Below are 18,429 nucleotides of genomic sequence, written 5' to 3' on the forward strand. Positions count from 1 at the left end.
GACGTCATGCTGTCAATCAAAAGTATAAAACTACCATCAATACATGTGGACTTTCTTTTACTATGTTCCTGCCAAGTTTCGTCTCATTCGGAATACTTCATAATCATCTGTGTGTCTCTAATGAGCCATGTGGGAGGAAAAACACCCATTTCTGACCATCGTGCCTTGCCATGCCCTGACTCTGCACGCGGAAGGAACTGGGAACGTATGTTCTTGTCTCCGGCCCAGTCTTTCCCGAGTGACAAGGCGGTTGTTTTCGAATACTCCAATGTTGCAATCTGTTTGTAGGTACGCGTATGCACTTTGATAGTCCTAATAAGTCCTTACAACAGGGAAACATCTCGTCGTCTGCCATGGTGAATTGTACCTAATCCTTATTCAAGTCGATTAAGTTTTCAAGACCGCATAGGAACAGATCAAACCGTGATCGTAATCCCGGGGTCGTAATCTGGCAACAAGATGGCCGCAAAAGAAGATGGCGGTGAATCGCGAATTGGTGATTTGTCATTCTACGACCCGTACGGGTTTGCTGTTTACAAACCAGGTTCAGAACTTGCAGATGAAGATTGTAGAAGTCATGAATATAGGCAAGTAAATAATACATATTAAGGATATGGATATAAATTTGCAACAGTGTACAAGTCGTACTTTGATATTTATACATGTGTCATCATCTTTTATGCCAAGGAGTCGTTACCGTACAGTAAAGGCTACTAAACAAGCAGACTTTTTGTCTACTTATTAGTCCACTCCGCTCCTTAGATCCGTTTTTAAAATGTCTAGGTTTGCAGAAGATGTTATTGTTTAATGCGAAACAAAACCTCTGGTGCTCGCGCGTGTATTCATTAATCTAGAGTCATATTATGTAAATCTTAGGCCCGTTTCAAACGTCGTGCTACTGCCGTGCCGAACTCAATTGATCGAATTAAATTCGACTTTAACACGGCCTCCATTCGACTGAATTAAATTCGACGTCTGAAACCAAGTCGTGCTAGTGTCGTGCTGCAGTCAAGCGACACTCGAGCCAGCGTAGCAAGGCAGTAGCACGACGTCTGAAACAGGCTTCAATTAACTCTTAAAATTTGAGGGAACAAAAACCTTAGATATTACATTGTGTAAATATCCTGTGGGCATATGTTGTGGTTCAATTTTTTCTTTGATTCGACACATTACCAATCAGTCTCAGATTCTGTGAATAGTCAATGGTTCTGAGCCAAAAGTTAGATAAAATTGAACTGGCAGGATTGTCAGAAGTTTTGAAGTAGATGGCTGAGTTGTCAAAGTAAGCGGCCAGTTTTCAAAATTTTCAGACTAAGGAACATTTTGAGCACTCCTTGCCTGTGAAAACGCTTTCTGTTTGAGACAAGAAAGCTAAAAATCAGGAGGGGAATGGGGAAGAACTATGCCGCCCCTTTCCCCTTCTGAGCTAGCCCTCACTCACCAAGTTTTTTGGGCGATCCCACACCTACTTGAAAGATTGTTTTTTATTAGCTGGGAAAACAATAGGGGTTGTCACATAACAATGCCCCTATCCCTGAAAACAATGGAAGTGCAGATTAAAGGGGATCAATGAAATAAGAGGTTTAGAATGGTGCAGGTCTACTGATTTTTTCCCTTTTTCCCCACCAAGGAACCTAGCTACAGGTTAGACCACACCAAGTGTATACCACTGCCCCTCCCCTGGATCTGCCTCTGTATACAGTGAAAGCTTTCTTAAGTGGGTCAGACACCCATGGGGTATTGTTAGTACCTGCTAAATACAGGACTTTTTTGCATAAAGTAGAAATATTTGAAACAAGCTGAGCTATTTACATGTTTAATGTAGGGTATCTGCTTAATATTACATCCCCTGCATACCGGTCTCACATTTTACTCTATATTTTGTTCCTATTAAAATTTATAAACAATAATAGTAAATTAATTTGGATGCATGGGCATGCATTCTCTTACTTGCTTTTTCAACTGTTTGTTAATTAAACATCTCCTATTTAGCTTTAATTCAGACAATGGCTGTTCCAAAGCAAAGGAATATTGGATGAAAACTATCAAAAACTGGGAGGAACATCAAATTTTCTCCCCCAAGCAGGTAAAAATGTTCACATTTAATTCTGTAAATACACGTCTCCCCGAAATTTAAAACCAAAAAGCATCACAGAGTAGGCCAGCCTCTGCTTATATGCCCTGGCCAATGTAAATTGTTTGTTTTTGTTTTTCCATTTTTGTAGCTGCGACGGTACATCAAACAAGGTATTCCTATTGACATGAGAGGAAAAGTTTGGAATAAAATGATTGGCAGTCAGGCTATCAGGGTTATCTCTGCATTTGATTATCAGGTAAATATTTAAATTAATCAACAATAATTTATTAGTAATCACAATGTAATTTAATTAAACATTACAGTCATGGTACCCAGATACCAGCAGTTATTCTGTTCATACATTGCAATAATTTTTAGTTTCTTCAATCTATTTCAAATTTGTTTTGTATCTTTTTTCATTATATGAAAATAATATCAATGATATATGAGTCCTGCAGTGTAATTGTCACTGCCCCGAGACAACTTTGATTTAGTTTGCTTCATTTGTTTCTTTGTCCAGATTACTTTAGCTGAGATCCGTCAACTCCTTGTTGACTTAGGAGTTAGTGAATATGGAGGGGTAAACAGTATTTCAAGATTGGGACAGATTGTTGGTGAGACTACTGCTAGAACTAAAGATTAGAACTAATTACATCTTGCTGTTTGCTAGATATTTAACAGTGTGTCTACACAAGACATACTGTATTTTTTGTTTGATTAAGCTTCCAGCCTTGAATTAGTACCCACCTCGAATAAGCGCCCATCCTGTAGGGAGGAAAGTTAATAAGCACACAGCCTCAAATAAGTGCCACCCCCACCTGCCACCCTCCCCCTTAAGAAAAAATCTGAAGTGGACAAGGAGAGTACAGGTTATTATTTCTTTACTGCCTTATTTGCCTTATCATTGACTGACCCTTTTGCAGACATTAGGTTGTAAGACATCTATGAGGCAACACCAGATAGTTCGCTTATTGACCTTCCTGATGATGAGATAGAATTATCAACTAAGAGACTTCACAGAATACCGAGTTCTTAGAATTTTTTTAAAACAAACTTTCAACAAACAGTGTTATAATTCTGCTTAAATTAACTTACTACAAGTTGCTCTAAATAATGAAAGCGCCCAACCTCAAATAAGCACCCACCTTGATTAAGTGCTCCCTTTCAAGGCCCAAAACTTTAAAAATAGAAGTGCTGAGGGCACCTAATCAAATAAATACAGCACAATAGTTGCACTTTTGTGACTTCCAAAATTATGCTACTTATACGTAAAACATGTTCTGACAGCAAAGACAAGGAACAACAGCTGGCTGCAATCAAATCAAACTTTTTCCAGTGTTTCATGCACATCAAGTAATTATCAGATTACCTTGCGGTCAAGGTCAACTTTCCAGAATTTGGAAAGTACAATGTGATTGGCTAAGCATGGGAAAGGAATGTTGTCTTTGGTTGAGCAGGTGTTTGTGGGGAGGGATGAAAAACGAGCTCCCCTAAAAACGCCTGCATGGGAGGCTAATCAAACATGGGCTTTAAAGCAAATTATAAAATTACATTGCTTTCTTTCCTCCCTTTGCAATTTGGTTTTCAAACTTTATGCAAATTCACTAATTAGAAAAAAAATGATAAATTTTATAACACACTTTGGAGCTGGCTTAAGTCAGATTGGTGATCTACATGTAAGTAGTGTTCTCACAGACCAAAGAAGAATGTTAGTGTCATGAATGCATTATTTACAGAACAGTTATATCTGCGCATACATTTTTGTTTAAACCTGGTAGTAAAAAAAAAGACTGTTTTAAAATAATTAAACTATAAAAATTCTGCTATTTTTGCAATAAGCAAATTGTGCAACAGCAGATAACTCACCTGTTCGTTTGGATTGTAGTGTCACTGATTGAAAACAATAAAGAAAATATGATTGACAGCCCTGATACACTGATAATGACCAGGCAATGGAAAAGAAAACTTCATAAGCAGATCACTGTCTTCAGGCAGATCATGTTGGATGTTGGTAAGTAGAAATCATGCTGCCTTAATAGTACAATAATTAGGTTGATGCCAGCTTGATACATGTAGGACCACATTTTATTAGTTACTGGGGCCTATGCTGTAATTTATAACAACTAATAATTTCATTTCTATTATCTTACATCCTGAACTCATGGTGCAATATATGGTTACTTGCTACATGTTTATAAACTTAATAACTAGAACTTTGTGATGACAATTCTTCAGCTGTTTTATCTTTCTTTTGGTAAATACTATCAAAGTGAACCAATAGAGCTTCCTTTCCACCTTTTCAGTCCAAGTAACTAGTTGAAAATGCGCATTACTTTTGGCTGTGTTTTTTAAGATTAGCTACTAGGTATGTTGGAAAACTGCCAAAAGTACTTGTAAAAAATGTCTGGACTTACAATGTACATAAGAGAACACAGTATCATGTTGGCAACTGTCTTCCGACACTGTATGTCCTCCCCCATAGTGTATATATTTTTTAAGGTATACTGTAAAATTCCGAAAATAAGCCCCGTGGCTAATTTTTTTCAAAGACCCTTTTTGAGGTGCTTATATTCGGAGAGGCTTATCTATGGAAAGAAATTTGCGTTTTGAAATCGATTGGGCTAGCCTTATAGTTGGAAGTAAATTTACTGTTTTTGCTTTGTTTTACTTTATATTTGAGGGCAATTTTCCAAATACAAGCCCCCTGGGGGCAATTTAACAGCAGGTTTTTTGCGTTACGAGTTTGGGGGGCTTTATACACTATATTTGGGGGGCTTATTTTTCGGAATTTTGTGGTACCCAGTACATGTACATGTACATGTATATGTGCCAACAGTGGAGTACAGTTACAGTTACAGTACAGTACGATACAATGCAGAACCTCTTTTTCCAGACAGGTCTTTTCCAAGACACAAAATGTTTATACAAGGGACCAGTGAAGGAAAGGAAGGCCGAGCCGCTCTGTTTAGGGTCCTTGCAGTTTATGCTTTGTATAATCCTGAAGTATCATATTGCCAAGGTAATCCTACTCATGCACCGGTAGTTTTTTTGTGTGTGTTTGTCCTCACAAGTCCGGTGATGCTTAATGGATTGTGTATGACTTATCACTCAAGTATACTGGAAGAATTTCCTTATTTTGATAGTAAAAAAAATTAAACAATGTGTCCTAGTAGAAGACTGCAGCAACATGTGTTGTGACATAAGCATTGTCAAAGACACGTTTTATCACTGTGTCTACATGATAAAAGCTGCATTTTAACGGAAGAGTCTCTATCCATTTTGGACCCTCAAGGAACTTTACGTAAATGCATTCTTGTGATTTCCTGAACTTCATTTGGATCCAGACAGAAGGTCAATGTACATAATAATGAACATCTCTTTTTCTTTCTTTAGGAATGTCCTATATTGCAGGAATGTTTCTTATGAATATGGAGGAAGAGGTACTGTACATTTCAATAATTGTCCAAAAAAAGAAAACTAAAAGTAACCCATAAAGATGCACGGCATGTATTTTGAAAGACAGGTGTGAAAAGCAAAACGCGTAGTACAGTACACTCCCAGGTTACAGACTTGAATCAAACCCTTGTTTGGTAGAATACGGGCTATTTGGGTTCAATACTGTATGTCCCCTGCTTTTTTCAAGCAGCACGGTGGGCTCCTATAATATTGATAAGGGAAGATGAACAGGGCAAGGTCATCGGCTTAAAGGAGCTTTGTCACTCAATTTAGTCCAATTTTAGCTAGATTGCTTAGCGAGCATTAATTTGGCAAAACTAAGAAAGTTAGTAGAATGGTGGCATTTGCCTTCCTGAAGTAATATGTGCAGGGAGGCTAAGGAGTAAATAGATCTGAACATATGCTATTAATAATGGTTTGGTAACATTTGGTAACATGTAGTAAACAGTTTTAGGAAAAGGTTGTTACTAATCTTATAGATGAACCTTGCTAATCGTATTAAGTAAAAACATCTGTTATGGTTGTTATATTCCAGATAAAACCGTCGGGCTTTATAATTTGTCTTGTTTTCCTTTTTCAGGATGCTTTCTGGTGCTTAGTGTCTATTTTAGAACGACCAAAGTATTTAGCTGGTTATTTTAGCGACTCTCTTGGCAAGTAAGTTGAATAAACACAAAATTTGATGCCCATAGGAGTGAGCCACCACACCTGTTACTGCACAATGAACAATTCTAACTCTTTACTGCTATATTTTCATTACAGAATTCAAAGACACGCTGCAGTCTTTGAGAGACTGATGAGACAAAGACGAAGTAAGCTTTATAAACACTTGGTAAGTGGCAAGTACAAGATATGAAGGAGAAAATACCTATAAACCCCACACACCCCCTCCCACCACCACCAACACCCATCTCCTCAACCCCACCCTCACTCCAAAAAGCCGCGAAAGTTACTCAAGATTATTCATAGACTTTGTCTTTTCTGCCTGATTAGGAAGCGTTGGGTGTATCTCCTTTGATGTTTTTGACTCCATGGTTCATGGCTCTGTTTACTTCCCTTCCCTGCTGGGATGCTGTGCTCATTATGTGGGATCTCCTTTTACTGGACGGTAAGCAGCTCCAACAGATATGCCACTATCCCTAGTTTTACCTCAAAGGTGCCATTTTTGCACTCGTCATGAGTACCTCTAAGTAACCCTCTTCCTCAAGGGGGCAGGGAGGATCTTAAACTTCTGAGTAAATAACCTAATGCATAACCTTTCAACAATAAGAAAGATGTCGATTCATTCTCCGGCCAAGGTGGGAACAAGCCATAATCGTTTTTGAGTTTATAAAATTTATAAAGCGAAATAATTCAAACTATTCTATTAGGGACTCGGTAAACAAACTTGTTGTCCCTTTTCCAAGAACTAACTACATAAATATAGTTTTAGTTACAGCGGCGCAACCCTTTGGAACAGCTTACCCTGTAACATTAGAAAGTCTGGTTCATTAAATCAATTTAAACGCCTATATCTAAACACAGCATTCATGGAAATCAGGTTTTTAAGTGGCATAATTTTATTGTTGTTAGTTAATGTAACGTTAGGATTAGGATTTTTAGGTTTTAGGATGTTAGTCATTGTATTGGAATTTATTGTACGTGATTAATTTTTTTACCGTGTATAAATAATGATTAAAGATAAAAGTCATTTTCCCGAATGACACGTGAACACAGCCGAAGCTGAAAACCTTAACGGCCGTTCCATTTCTCCCCCACTCATTCTTAGTCGCTAAGTCCAAGGTACTTTTAAACAGTTTTCACGGAATAGTTTTTTATTCTTGCCACCATTTATCATAAACTTTCTGTTAAACAAATGCTTCTTTTTGATGGTTAAATAGAACCTAATCCGCCTGTGACACTGCATCTGATTTGGTCCACAGGCATGTCAGTGATCTTCCAAGTTGCGCTGGCTTTACTTGATGCCCTTTCAGGTATGGGTTTTCCTTTGCAAAAGAGTTAAGATTTGGCCAAACATAGAGTCGACTTCGAAGTCGTGTACGAAACTGAGAAATCGTTTTTAAAAATAAAACCCACGGTCGATTAGGTTCCCCTTTTTACTAGAATACTTCGCGAAAGAGACTCTCTTTCTCTACCTTATTGATCATTAAGGCAAGGTAAAAGGTTTGTTTATCGTGGAACTGTCCTTAGCCTGCGTTGCGGGCGTTAATTGGGAAAGGGGGAATTTTGGCGCGCCCTAATTCCCTGTCCCTTCCCTCGCGAACGCCTGCCACGCAGTCTAAACTGCCCTTAGCTTTTCCATCGCAGTTACAGGCGGCACTCCTCTCCACTCCACTCCACTCCGCTCCACTCCACTCCACTCCACTCCACTCCACTCCACTCCACTCCACTCCACTCCACTCCACTCAAATAATTAGAAACAAATACTCGAAATATAATATAACAGGATTTAACGTTCCAGTTGGCAGGAGGCAAGCAATTGGCTATTTACAAGCGTGACCGGGGATTTGAACTCGGGGAGACTGCGAACAAAACCAGCAAGTGCTAATAACTAAGTGATGGAAGTGGATCCGGCTTGGACCCGGAACTACCGAATTCCGACCACTAGGCCGCGCTGCCTCCTTCAGCCTCCTTACAAAATTTTCTTTGGTTTTCGAATTTTTCCAAACGGTCGTGCTTATTTATTTTTGTGGGTCATAAAATAATGGTTGGGAAGTTATTGAAAATTCCTGCTTTCTAAAATTTTTGTTTTCTTTTTCATTTCCAGCCGAGATTCTTCCACTAAAGGAAATTGCGCACGTTTTACCAGTATTACTTCGTCCCCCTGCAAAGCTGTAAGTTATAGTCAACAAAGTGGGTTATGGGTTAATAAGTAGCGGTACAGGAATCGTACTGTACCTCATGTAGTATGTATTAAAATACTCGATGAAGAAAAACCTTATCGCGCCCTGTCATTTAATTTTTTCAATTATTGTTTTCTCCAGTGTAACGCGTGATGCCCTTGTTCAGGCGATTTGGAAAGTAAAACCGATTCAGAAGTGGGAAATAGAATCTATTCAAGCCGTACTTGATGAAGAAAAAGAAGAACAAGGTGAGGGAAAGATAAATCAGTTAACCTTTATCGTAGATTGCAAGAAGTCAAAGAAGCACACTTTTTTAACTTTCCTCAGCTAAAACGAAGAAACGACGTTTGAATGATCAAAATGAGGACCAAAGAAGAAAAAGACAGCGAACAATGAGCAACCAACTCCAGCAAGGTACATCTAACCAATAAGATCAGTTGTCAGAAGACCCTTCTCCTTACACCTTACTTGCAGGCAGTCATGAAAGTAATGCTGCAAAATTTAATTCTCAACATTTTTTTTTTTTACAGAAAACACTGAGCCATCTTTATTTCAACGGGTCATTGGACTGTTTTCTTCCAAACAAGAATCTGAAATTCAGTTTTCAACCAATGACATTGAAATGACAACTTTTAAAGTTGTCACCGGTCAGAGCCCTAATATGCTGCCCACGATGTGCTGCTCAGCGGCAAACAGCCTTTTAAACACACCACGTCGGAGAGGTTTGTACAGTACAGTGTTATGGTGGCCTGTGCGAAAGCAACGTCAGCATTCTGTTCATAGAAAATGCTCGAAAAAGCTAATTTTTCCATCAAAAGATATCATTCTTTCACGCTGTATACCCTCGCTTACTAACAAACCGATTATAGTTGTACTGACAGAAGTAGATAATCGGACAAACTATATACTATTCAATAGCAGCACCACATGTGAAGCTGGATTTCCATTGTCGCGTTAATAAAACTAGTGTAGAGGCAATGTATTCCGGGAAGGTCGGGCGTAAACGTAAAAGTTGAACCTCGCTCAACTGTTAACGTTTACTCGCGTACGCACACAAAAATTACGCGACAGTAGAAACCCACCCTCAGTCAGTGAAAATAATTGGATGAAAAGGATTCCTCTGGTTGCAGTCAGATTATACTGGGTTGGGACTTGGCTGGATTTTTTTTTATTTCCAATAGCCCAAGTTCGATATTTTAAACTTCTAACATGACTCCGAGGCTTTAGGAACAAAATTGCAAATCATTCACGATTCCATTGCCTCGCATGTCCGAGACGAGACTTAAACAAAAAGAAAACCAAACCAATTATAGAAAAATGACTCGTGTAAGAATTTTAATACATCGAACGTGGGCTTTTTGTTCAACATGTAGTCCTATTACAGTAGCGGATCCAGACATTCCGATATGGGGGGGTCCGGTCATCCAGACCCTGAGATAAGGCGGGGGGGGGCAGTCTCAAAAAATATATGGTATAAAAGTAAGGGGGAGGCGGGCCTTCCTCTGGATCCGCCACTGTATTATATATACTTGTATCAGTACAGACAGTAAGTAGTCAGTCCGGTGTGTTGTTACTGTGTGACAGGTAGCCCTGGTAGAAGACCCTTCAGCCAGAACAGACGTCACCGTAATTCTCCTTCTCGGCGAGGGTCTAACAATGAAAAAGATCTATTAAAAAGACGTCACGTGGTGCACAAGAGAATCGTGAGTAGTCCCGTTCGGAGAAGTCGGCGATTGGCGGGACGACGAACACCCGTGGGGGTAGGAGTAAGTAACGATGCGCATCACTAATTACGGGTAATTACCACAGGCGCCTGTGATTACTAGATGAGGTAGCACGTGAAGTACATACAGATTGGCGAAAAAACCGTGGGAAACACAATTTTGTGTTTTAACTGTGAACAGGATTCAGAGATTTTAAATACTTACAGTGACAGTAATGGTGATAAAACTGATACTTAAACTTAATTTGGGGTTGAAGAAGAATACTATAACAGGAATAAGGAAAATTTTCAAGGGGGAATAGTGAAATAATGCCCTGGTATGGGGTTGGAAAAGAAGAATGACGAAAATTGGAGTTGAAACAAAAGAAAGATGCCCTTTTTAGGCGAGTGAATTTTGAGACAATTTTGAAATATCACGAGTGGTACTTATGCCAAATATCACGTACGAATCATGCTATCATTTGTTTATACTACTGCCCACAAAAGGTTTGTAATTTTCACATATAGTTATTTCAAATTAAGCTGAAATACCACTGCTCTAAGCCAATCGAATTGCAGAAATTTCTCATGTGGTAGTATAAAAACTGTAATTCAAGATTATTTTTATTCAAGCAAGATCTATTTCTTATTTTATTTCTTTGATATTTCTCCAGGTTACAGGCCATTCTCCTAAGAGTTTAGTGAGAAGGTAAGTAGTATATAAATAGTGCATTAACGCATTTCCTCACTGAAAGGAATCATTAACTTGTTCTGTTCTGAAATTCTTCAGATTTTTTATTTTTAGTGACTCTATTATCTTCTTACCAAGTTTTCCTTGTCATATTATATAGTTCTGCCAGGAATCACCACGCCTTCAAGCTGTTTAACACTCCTACACCCTTGAGAGGCTCCCAGGTGGGTCTTACAACTTTACATCGTTTTGCTTGACTTTAGCCTGCGACTACAGCCGTCTCTTCTCGTTGCCTGACGCGCCGTTAGGGACGTTTGGGACGTCTCTAGCGGCAAGGAGCGTTGAAGGACGGCTAGCATGACCTGTTGTGCGACATTTTCAATAAACAAGGGTGAGTGCGGCCTTCAGCGTACGACGCATGACAGACTGAAAGTCAATTTACCTTTGTGACTGTTTTAAAACCAAATTCTTGTGTTTCTCATCCCGCTCCCAACATGCATAAAAGGCGTTATTTCACTAAGTACGATATCTGATGCTTTGTATTGGGCTAAGTAACGTATGTGAGGTGGGACCCCCGCCCCGCCCAACACAACCTCTCTGTATCACTCAATGTTACCCTCTCGAGACTAGCCCGTGGCGTCATTTGGCAGAGAGAGCAGAGTCGCTTCGATCTTTCGTAAGATTGAAGGAACTCTGCTAGCCGGGTGAAGAGAGGATCAGTGGACGCCGTTTCAGCACCTCAACTTTTTCAGAAACCTTTCTAGTCATGGTTGAAACGAGAAATACATAGTTAAACTTCAGTCCCAAAATTTCCAGTCTAACATCGACAAGTTTTCCTTAGGTTCGACCTCTTCGTCACCAGTCTCCATCATCAAGTGTGCCTGATCCGTCGCCAATGTCAGTCACGTGCCCTGGCACCTCAATGTCCCCGGATGTGGAAATGATTTCACTTGGACCCGCGGAGAAGAAACTAGACTTTACCGAGAGTTGATTGGTTGACGGTTATGTGATATTGTGACAGCTAATGCAGAGTGGCGGCTATTATCAAAAACATGTCAGCTCTTTTCATCTTTTTTCTTAAATGGCACATAGACCAGCTTAGCCTGCGTCACAGACGTAATCTAAGTTCCGTCTGTGTACCAGCTGTGCATGTGTTTTCTTCTTCTTACGTACCGTAGACGGCAATGTGATCGGGATTGTACTGGAGTTCGGTTAAAAAAATCATATTTATGCACTAGGGGCCGTTCATTATTTATGGGAGGGGTAGGTAAGAAATCAACTAATTTTTTTATCATTATATATACCTGGATTTTTGAAAACCTAGACTACGAGTAGTCCCCCATTTTTCCTCAGGGGTAGTAGAGCGAGCGAAACGCGAGCGCGCGTGAAAATCGCCCCATGTCGCCTTTTCTCGCGTGGGGTGATTTTCACGCGCGCTCGCGTTTCGCTCGCTCTACTATCCCTGAGGAAAAATGGGGGACTACTCGTAGTCTATTGAAAACCGGGTTAGCAAAAAAATCAACTCATTCTACTTCTTGGTAATTGATAAGCCTTTATCTGACACCGGGCAGTAAGTTATTGGTTACTAGAAGCATTTCAATGAGTCCAAATTTAAAATGACGCAAATTTTAGAACATTTATTCAGTAATCCGACTCTGTGAAGTTTTAAACTGGTGTCATTTCAATCTAGAAATTTTAAAGTTAAGTGAACTGCAGCGAAAACGTGCCTGGTTAAGGCTTACATAACACCTTAAATAGTTAGCAAAACACTACTTTTTTCGCGGTCCGACAAACGACAGGCTGAATGAGACATAGTACACAAATTATCACCTTAATCTGCAAAAACCGTCCTTTTTGCTCACAGCCATTAGAGCCTGCTGAAACTAGACCTAGATCCAATTTTCCTGGGTCGAGAGTTGCTTTTCCAAGGTATAATCAGGAAACCTAAACACCGAAAAAACGTTTTAATGGCTGGCACAAAATATTTTGGCGAAACAGCTCACCCACGCGACCACATACCTGCCAACACCATGCGAAAATCACACAATCACACACTTTCGCGGCACTGATAGACTATCAACAACCACGCGTAATCTTCTGACTTAACACAAGCGAAATATCGGCAGAGAAACACCTGTGAACTTTTCTCTTACACTCGGATGTACAATCACACGGTCGGCAGACCAGCCTAGACCTTGTTTTCACCACAGGCGGCCCAAAGTCACGTTGCGAGGGAAGGGTGTAATGTAATTTACATAACATAGGTGTCGCGCCGGTGTCGCGTTACAGGCGACCGTTGAAAATATAAGAGACTTTGTATGAGAAATACATTACTGAGATCTGCGAAGGCTAAATAACGCTAAACCTTACTTTTTCTTAAATGAAATGAATGAAAAAGTCTTACCTGCAATGTATTCCACTGCGTTTTGGTGCCTGTTTGTCGTTTTACTGTTTTTTTGGCTTTATTGCGTAACCACTGTTACTCCTTCATAGTTCTATTTCATTTGACTCCCAAGAGCCTGTTACCGAGGCCAAAGACTTAGTGGTCACCTTAGAAAAGCGAACAATACCGTATCTTTCTGTCTCAGCCCGGATCAGTGTGATTGATCCGTTTAACCAAATAAAACGAGAATACAATACGATATTGGATGATGCAGACTCTGCGAATCGTAATAACTTTGTCCCATCTCAGAGCTCAACATGATGCTCTCCGGCAAACGTTTCTTAAGGTGACCAATAACGAAATGTTAACTGCTAAACGGCACTGAAGCAAGCTTTAGGCGCGCCCTAATTTCAAATAACTGTCACTTGTGTAGCATAAAGAATTGTGGTAGGATCCAAAAAAAAAGGGAGGGAGTGAAGGGGGGGTAAATAGAAATTCGCGAAATTCTGTCTACAGCCACTTCTACACAAATGTCTAACCACAAAACGAACAAAAAAAAAGACACAAGCAAACAACTCAGTAAAGAAGCTATTAGACAGGGGAAGTTGAGAGAAATTACAAAATGTTTGCTAACCCAGTTTTCATAACTCCAGGTAGATATATGTACCCCAAGAGCCGATGTCCGCCACAGTAAAATATTCTAGATTTTTTTTTTCAGCCCCTCCTGTTCTATTGAGGATAAATTTTATGAAACGGAACCCCAAGAAACAGTGGTAATAATTTTGTGGCTTGTTGTCGTGCCATCGACCTCAACCCCCCTCCCCTCCCCCATAAGTTCATGTAATTAAAACCCCCAAAAATAAAATATTACCAATATGTCAATAAAATCCATTTTTTCCATAAATTGAAAACGGATATTGACTGTGACTCTCAGAAATAAGCCAAAAATACGACTCCCAAGATGTTAAGAAGTATCGGGGCATACTAGCTACTAAGAAGGGAAGCAATATATCAAAACATACTTAAACTTGTTTATTGTTTTGTTTGCCAAAAATTATACAAATCAAATAAAATCTAATTACCTTAACTCTCATGGCGAGGAAGCCCAAGAGAAGCCACCGGGCTTATAAGGAATGGGCTCCCTCAACTTTCAACTCGTATCTACATTATAGGTCAATAGGTATCAAGCCACTCTAAAAAACCTTAAATACGATACCATTTCATTCCAACAGAAAGAATGGAAATATTTCGGGTGTCTTTTTTTGTGGTCGGAGTATCCCCGGGAACGAGTTTGAATCCGCTGAACAATGAGTCGCGTTGGCTCAGGTAACCCGCGGTCGCATGATCGCATGCCAAAGCGCAAAGGATGAGATTTTTCACGATTTTTCGCCTTTCTCTTGGTCCTGCTGTTATCTCGAAGAATACACACCGTTTTCTTAAGTCATCTGCTGTACTAAACGAGTCAGAAATGAGTGTGCATCCCATAGCAGAGAGTGGATTTACATCGTCCGAACTTTACGATCGCGTGAGACCGGGTTATTCGAAAGAAGCCGTGAGCTTTTTACTCGATAAACTTGGCGTCGTTTATGGTAAAAATGCTACATCGGATGAGCAACCAACACGTATCTTGGAGCTCGGAGCAGGGACAGGAAAGTTTACTCGCACCTTGCAGGACGTTCTTCGTGGCAGCAATGTAGAAATGATCGCAAGTGAACCTGTCCTTTCCATGCGCCAGGAATTTGCCAAGATTTTCCCGGAGTTAAAGATCAAGGACTTTTCAGCGGAAAATATAGGTAATGAATAGGAAATTTAAGAAACGTCTTGCATATTAGATATGGTAGAAGCCCTGGGCCCCACTATATTTTTGGGCCAACCCCAAGTAAAAATATTAATTTTCAAGGCCGGCACTGCCCCCTCCCCCCTTATCCCAGGGACTGGATGACCAGTCGCCCACTTACCGTAAATCCTCTATTAAGCGCCGCCTCTCCAATAACCCCCGCCCCCCCTCCCTTTTCAGGGGAAGAAAGTTTTAAAATAAGTCCTCCCTCTCTTTTAAGCCCCCCTTCCCTCTCCTAATTATTCTTCACTAATAAATGAGAGACTGTATTAATCAATCAGGACTGTAAAACTTCTTGTGGACTGTTCTGGGATGGTTTATTTACCAACTGGAAATTCGAATTTGATTCTGATCCTTGGCTGTATGACCTAAAACTTCTTGTACGTGAGCTTTTCCACTTTGTACTGTAGTTCTTTATGGAGAACTGATACCATCATTGTTTCCAGATTAAATACCGTAAAATTCCGAAAATAAGCACCTCCATGTATATGCCCCCCCCGGGGGGGGGGGGGCACTTTAGGAATTTCTGGGTGGGGATGTGCCGCTGGGACCCTGGAACCCTTAACCTATACCAGAGCTACTCCAGCTGAATTTTGCTACCCTATACTAGAGTAAACTCCCCAAATACCCCTATGCTAGAGTAGCTGTTTCCCCAGTCTAGATAAAATCTTCAACCAACTGATCAGTTTCTTGAAAAATGATACCCTATTCTAGACCCAAACGCTCTGATTTATATGCCCTATCCTAGAGTAAACTGCTTGAAAACCATACCCTTCACAGCGGCACATACCTATATAGCCCATATATGGCAGTACCCCCCCCCCCCCCCCGGGATATGCCCCTCCAAATATAAGCTCCCCAAACCAGTAACGCAAAAAACCCTCCGTTAAAACGCCCCTCCAAATATAAGCCCCCGGGGGCTTGTACTTGGAAAAATACCCTCAAATACAAAGTAAAACAAAGCAAAAACAGCAAATTTACTTCAAACTATAAGGCTAGTCCAATCAATTTTGAAACGCAAGCCCCCCCCTCAAATGGTCTTGAAATAAATAAGTCCTCCATGGGGGCTTAATAAAGAATTTATGGTAATAAGCAAAATAATCACAAAGCCACAGTTCCCTTCCCTACTCCAAACTCTATGGAGAGCCAAAATGCCAATATAGCAACCTATAATGCCATATGAAAATGGCTGTATGATAGTCCAGAAGTCTTCCTTTGTGGGGAAGAGGGGTACTCTCATAAATGGGCTGGATAGGTATGTGCTGCCTGATAGTTGTTGAGGGTATCTTTTTCCCCTTGTTAGCATTGTGTTCCTAGTGTAATCCTTATATAGGATACCTAAATTGTATCACCTAAAATGCTCAGCTACATGTAGATGAGAAACAAGTCATCTGTGACAGTCAAACCAGGTCAAGTGTACCCCTCCCCCCCCCCCCCAAAAAAAAAATAAATGCTTCTTCATGCAGCAGCCCATGTCTAAGCTTGGTAGAACCCCCCTCCCTCCCTCCCATTGGGCTACATTGCAATTCCGCTTTCATCCCCTCCAAAAATATCATATTCATTGAGGTTAATTTTTCCTCTTCTTTGCTGTTATTATAATCATGCAGATCTTCCAGACTCCAGTGTTGACGCTGTAATTGCTGCTCAGTGTTTCCACTGGTTTGCAAACAACAAGTCTTTATCTCAAATTCAACGAGTTCTTGTACCAGGAGGCAAGCTGGGTCTTATTTGGAATAGTTGGGATGACTCCTTCCCTTGGATTAAAGAGCTGAATGAAGAAGTTATCCTTCCTTCTTACTGGGAAACGAACACACCATATGAAATATCTTATGAATGGAAGAAAGTCCTAGATGCATCAGGAAAATTTTTGCCTGTAGAAGGAGATGAATCTCAGTTTAAAAGCGAGCAATTTTTCTCTTTTGAGGAGTTTATAGACCGACTCACATCAGTCAGCGTTATACAGGTGAAAAATTCAAGTGAAAAAGAGTTGATGAAAAAGAGGGTTAAATTAATTTGGAATAAATATAATGAGAAGAACAAATTGGTCTTCCCTCATGTTGTTAAGATTTATTGGGCAGAAAGAAAGTGAAAATGATTGTTTTTCTTTTGCCAAGATAAGATTGTGAATAAATAATATACTAGTGGTAGTAGTTTTGAAAATACCAAAAGAGTGTTGAAATAAAGTTTGCGCATGTACATCCTGTCTACCAGTTGAAAAGTAGATTTCTTTCTGATTTTTTTTTGCACTGAAAAATTTTTATTTCATTTACATTTTCCTCTGCTTTGTTGTTGTTGTTTCAACCCCTTCCCCTCTACATGTATTAAATAGTAGCAGAAACACCAGTTCACATCCTTGCAGAAATTCAAGTATAAGCTATGTATATTTCTATTTATAACACTAGTATTCACCACAGAGGCCCTTCTCCTCCATCCTACCCTAAGTGTCTTACTTGGGTTGGGTATTGAGTATCAAGGTAATGTGTTGCCAGGGCTGTAGCTAGCCTCCCCTGTAGACATTCTTAAGGGTGCATCACGTGTTCCTGCCTCACAAACAGGGCACACCCCTAAGAATGTCTGCGGGGGAGACTAGGCTGTAGCATAGGGAGGGCCTCCGCAGTTTTTGCCCCACAAAGTTAAAACATGTGCACATAAAAGTTGAAAATATAATTCATCTCTCAGAGCATTGAAACAGTAATGTCTCTGCAGCTAGGTGAAACATTTTCTAGTTTTAAGATACAGAGACCAGTTCAATGGGTCCTCCAGACCCAAAACCCTCTGCTTTTCAAATACAATGAGCTACCTTAAATCTCTGTGCCCTGGCACCTGAAGTGGTGGGACAGATACAGATCCCATTTTCATGGGCAAAATTTCGTTCAGATCCCAGTGTCCCATTTAAAGTTTGTCTTGGTTCCTTTTCCCAGGGTCCAAATAAGTGTGGGCAAATACCATTTTCACTGTCCATGAATTATAATAGGCAAAACGCAGGTCCCATTTTACCCTTTTTGAGGTCATCAGAGGGTACAGTTGTAGCAATGAATTTTAACGAGTTGTTTAAACTTGAAGAGAGAGTAACATTTAGGGTGAAAAGAACCCCTACAGGAATTATTTTTAACTAAATGTTTATTTAAGCAAGAGACATTTCCAGCAGTTCAGTAACAAAGGTACCAACTCCAGAATACTGATAGGCTTGAAAAAAAATCCAGAGACTTGTATGAGATTTCCACCCAACCCTCAACCTTGTTTTATTGTGTGCACTCCTTGGAGTAGAATAATAGAGTGATTTATGGTCACCTCAAAAAACCTTGGAAGTATTGAGTATTTATGTTTTTGTTACCAGTTTAATTCACTTTTTTATGTGTTCCTTATCCTGTTCTTGTACATTCAAGGAGACTGTGACACGCTAATTTAGCCGTAAAAAATTGATCACCAAGTTAAGTGAA

The 18,429-nt window shown here is 40.0% G+C and overlaps 2 protein-coding genes across 2 annotated transcripts; both read left to right on the plus strand.

Moving 5' to 3' along the window:
• The first annotated feature begins 320 nt into the window (after positions 1 to 320).
• LOC140940928 (uncharacterized) lies at positions 321 to 12,107 on the plus strand. Its single transcript, XM_073389888.1, has 19 exons — positions 321 to 587; positions 1,993 to 2,086; positions 2,226 to 2,333; positions 2,598 to 2,691; positions 3,963 to 4,088; positions 4,971 to 5,096; positions 5,471 to 5,517; positions 6,114 to 6,190; positions 6,296 to 6,365; positions 6,527 to 6,641; positions 7,456 to 7,506; positions 8,301 to 8,367; positions 8,518 to 8,624; positions 8,704 to 8,790; positions 8,907 to 9,098; positions 9,961 to 10,142; positions 10,753 to 10,787; positions 10,930 to 10,993; positions 11,611 to 12,107. The coding sequence occupies exons 1-19, from the start codon at positions 460 to 462 to the stop codon at positions 11,758 to 11,760; spliced, it is 1,920 nt and encodes a 639-aa protein (XP_073245989.1). The 5' UTR covers positions 321 to 459; the 3' UTR covers positions 11,761 to 12,107.
• Positions 12,108 to 14,514: 2,407 nt separating this feature from the next.
• LOC140940675 (uncharacterized) lies at positions 14,515 to 17,187 on the plus strand. The gene is made up of 2 exons (XM_073389658.1): positions 14,515 to 14,945; positions 16,597 to 17,187. The coding sequence occupies exons 1-2, from the start codon at positions 14,519 to 14,521 to the stop codon at positions 17,076 to 17,078; spliced, it is 909 nt and encodes a 302-aa protein (XP_073245759.1). The 5' UTR covers positions 14,515 to 14,518; the 3' UTR covers positions 17,079 to 17,187.
• Positions 17,188 to 18,429: the final 1,242 nt, after the last annotated feature.

Source organism: Porites lutea, chromosome 6 (assembly GCF_958299795.1).
Source record: "Porites lutea chromosome 6, jaPorLute2.1, whole genome shotgun sequence".
Taxonomy (NCBI): Eukaryota; Metazoa; Cnidaria; class Anthozoa; order Scleractinia; family Poritidae; genus Porites; species Porites lutea.

Excerpts from the sequence above, each read along its gene's own strand:
- LOC140940928 (XM_073389888.1), top strand. The coding sequence starts at position 460 with ATGGCCGCAAAAGAAGATGGCGGTGAATCGCGAATTGGTGATTTGTCA. Across the intron at positions 2,334-2,597 it reads TCTCTGCATTTGATTATCAG|ATTACTTTAGCTGAGATCCG; the intron begins GTAAATATTTAA and ends TTCTTTGTCCAG. Across the intron at positions 10,143-10,752 it reads GAACACCCGTGGGGGTAGGA|GTTACAGGCCATTCTCCTAA; the intron begins GTAAGTAACGAT and ends ATATTTCTCCAG.
- LOC140940675 (XM_073389658.1), top strand. The coding sequence starts at position 14,519 with ATGAGATTTTTCACGATTTTTCGCCTTTCTCTTGGTCCTGCTGTTATC. Across the intron at positions 14,946-16,596 it reads CTTTTCAGCGGAAAATATAG|ATCTTCCAGACTCCAGTGTT; the intron begins GTAATGAATAGG and ends ATAATCATGCAG.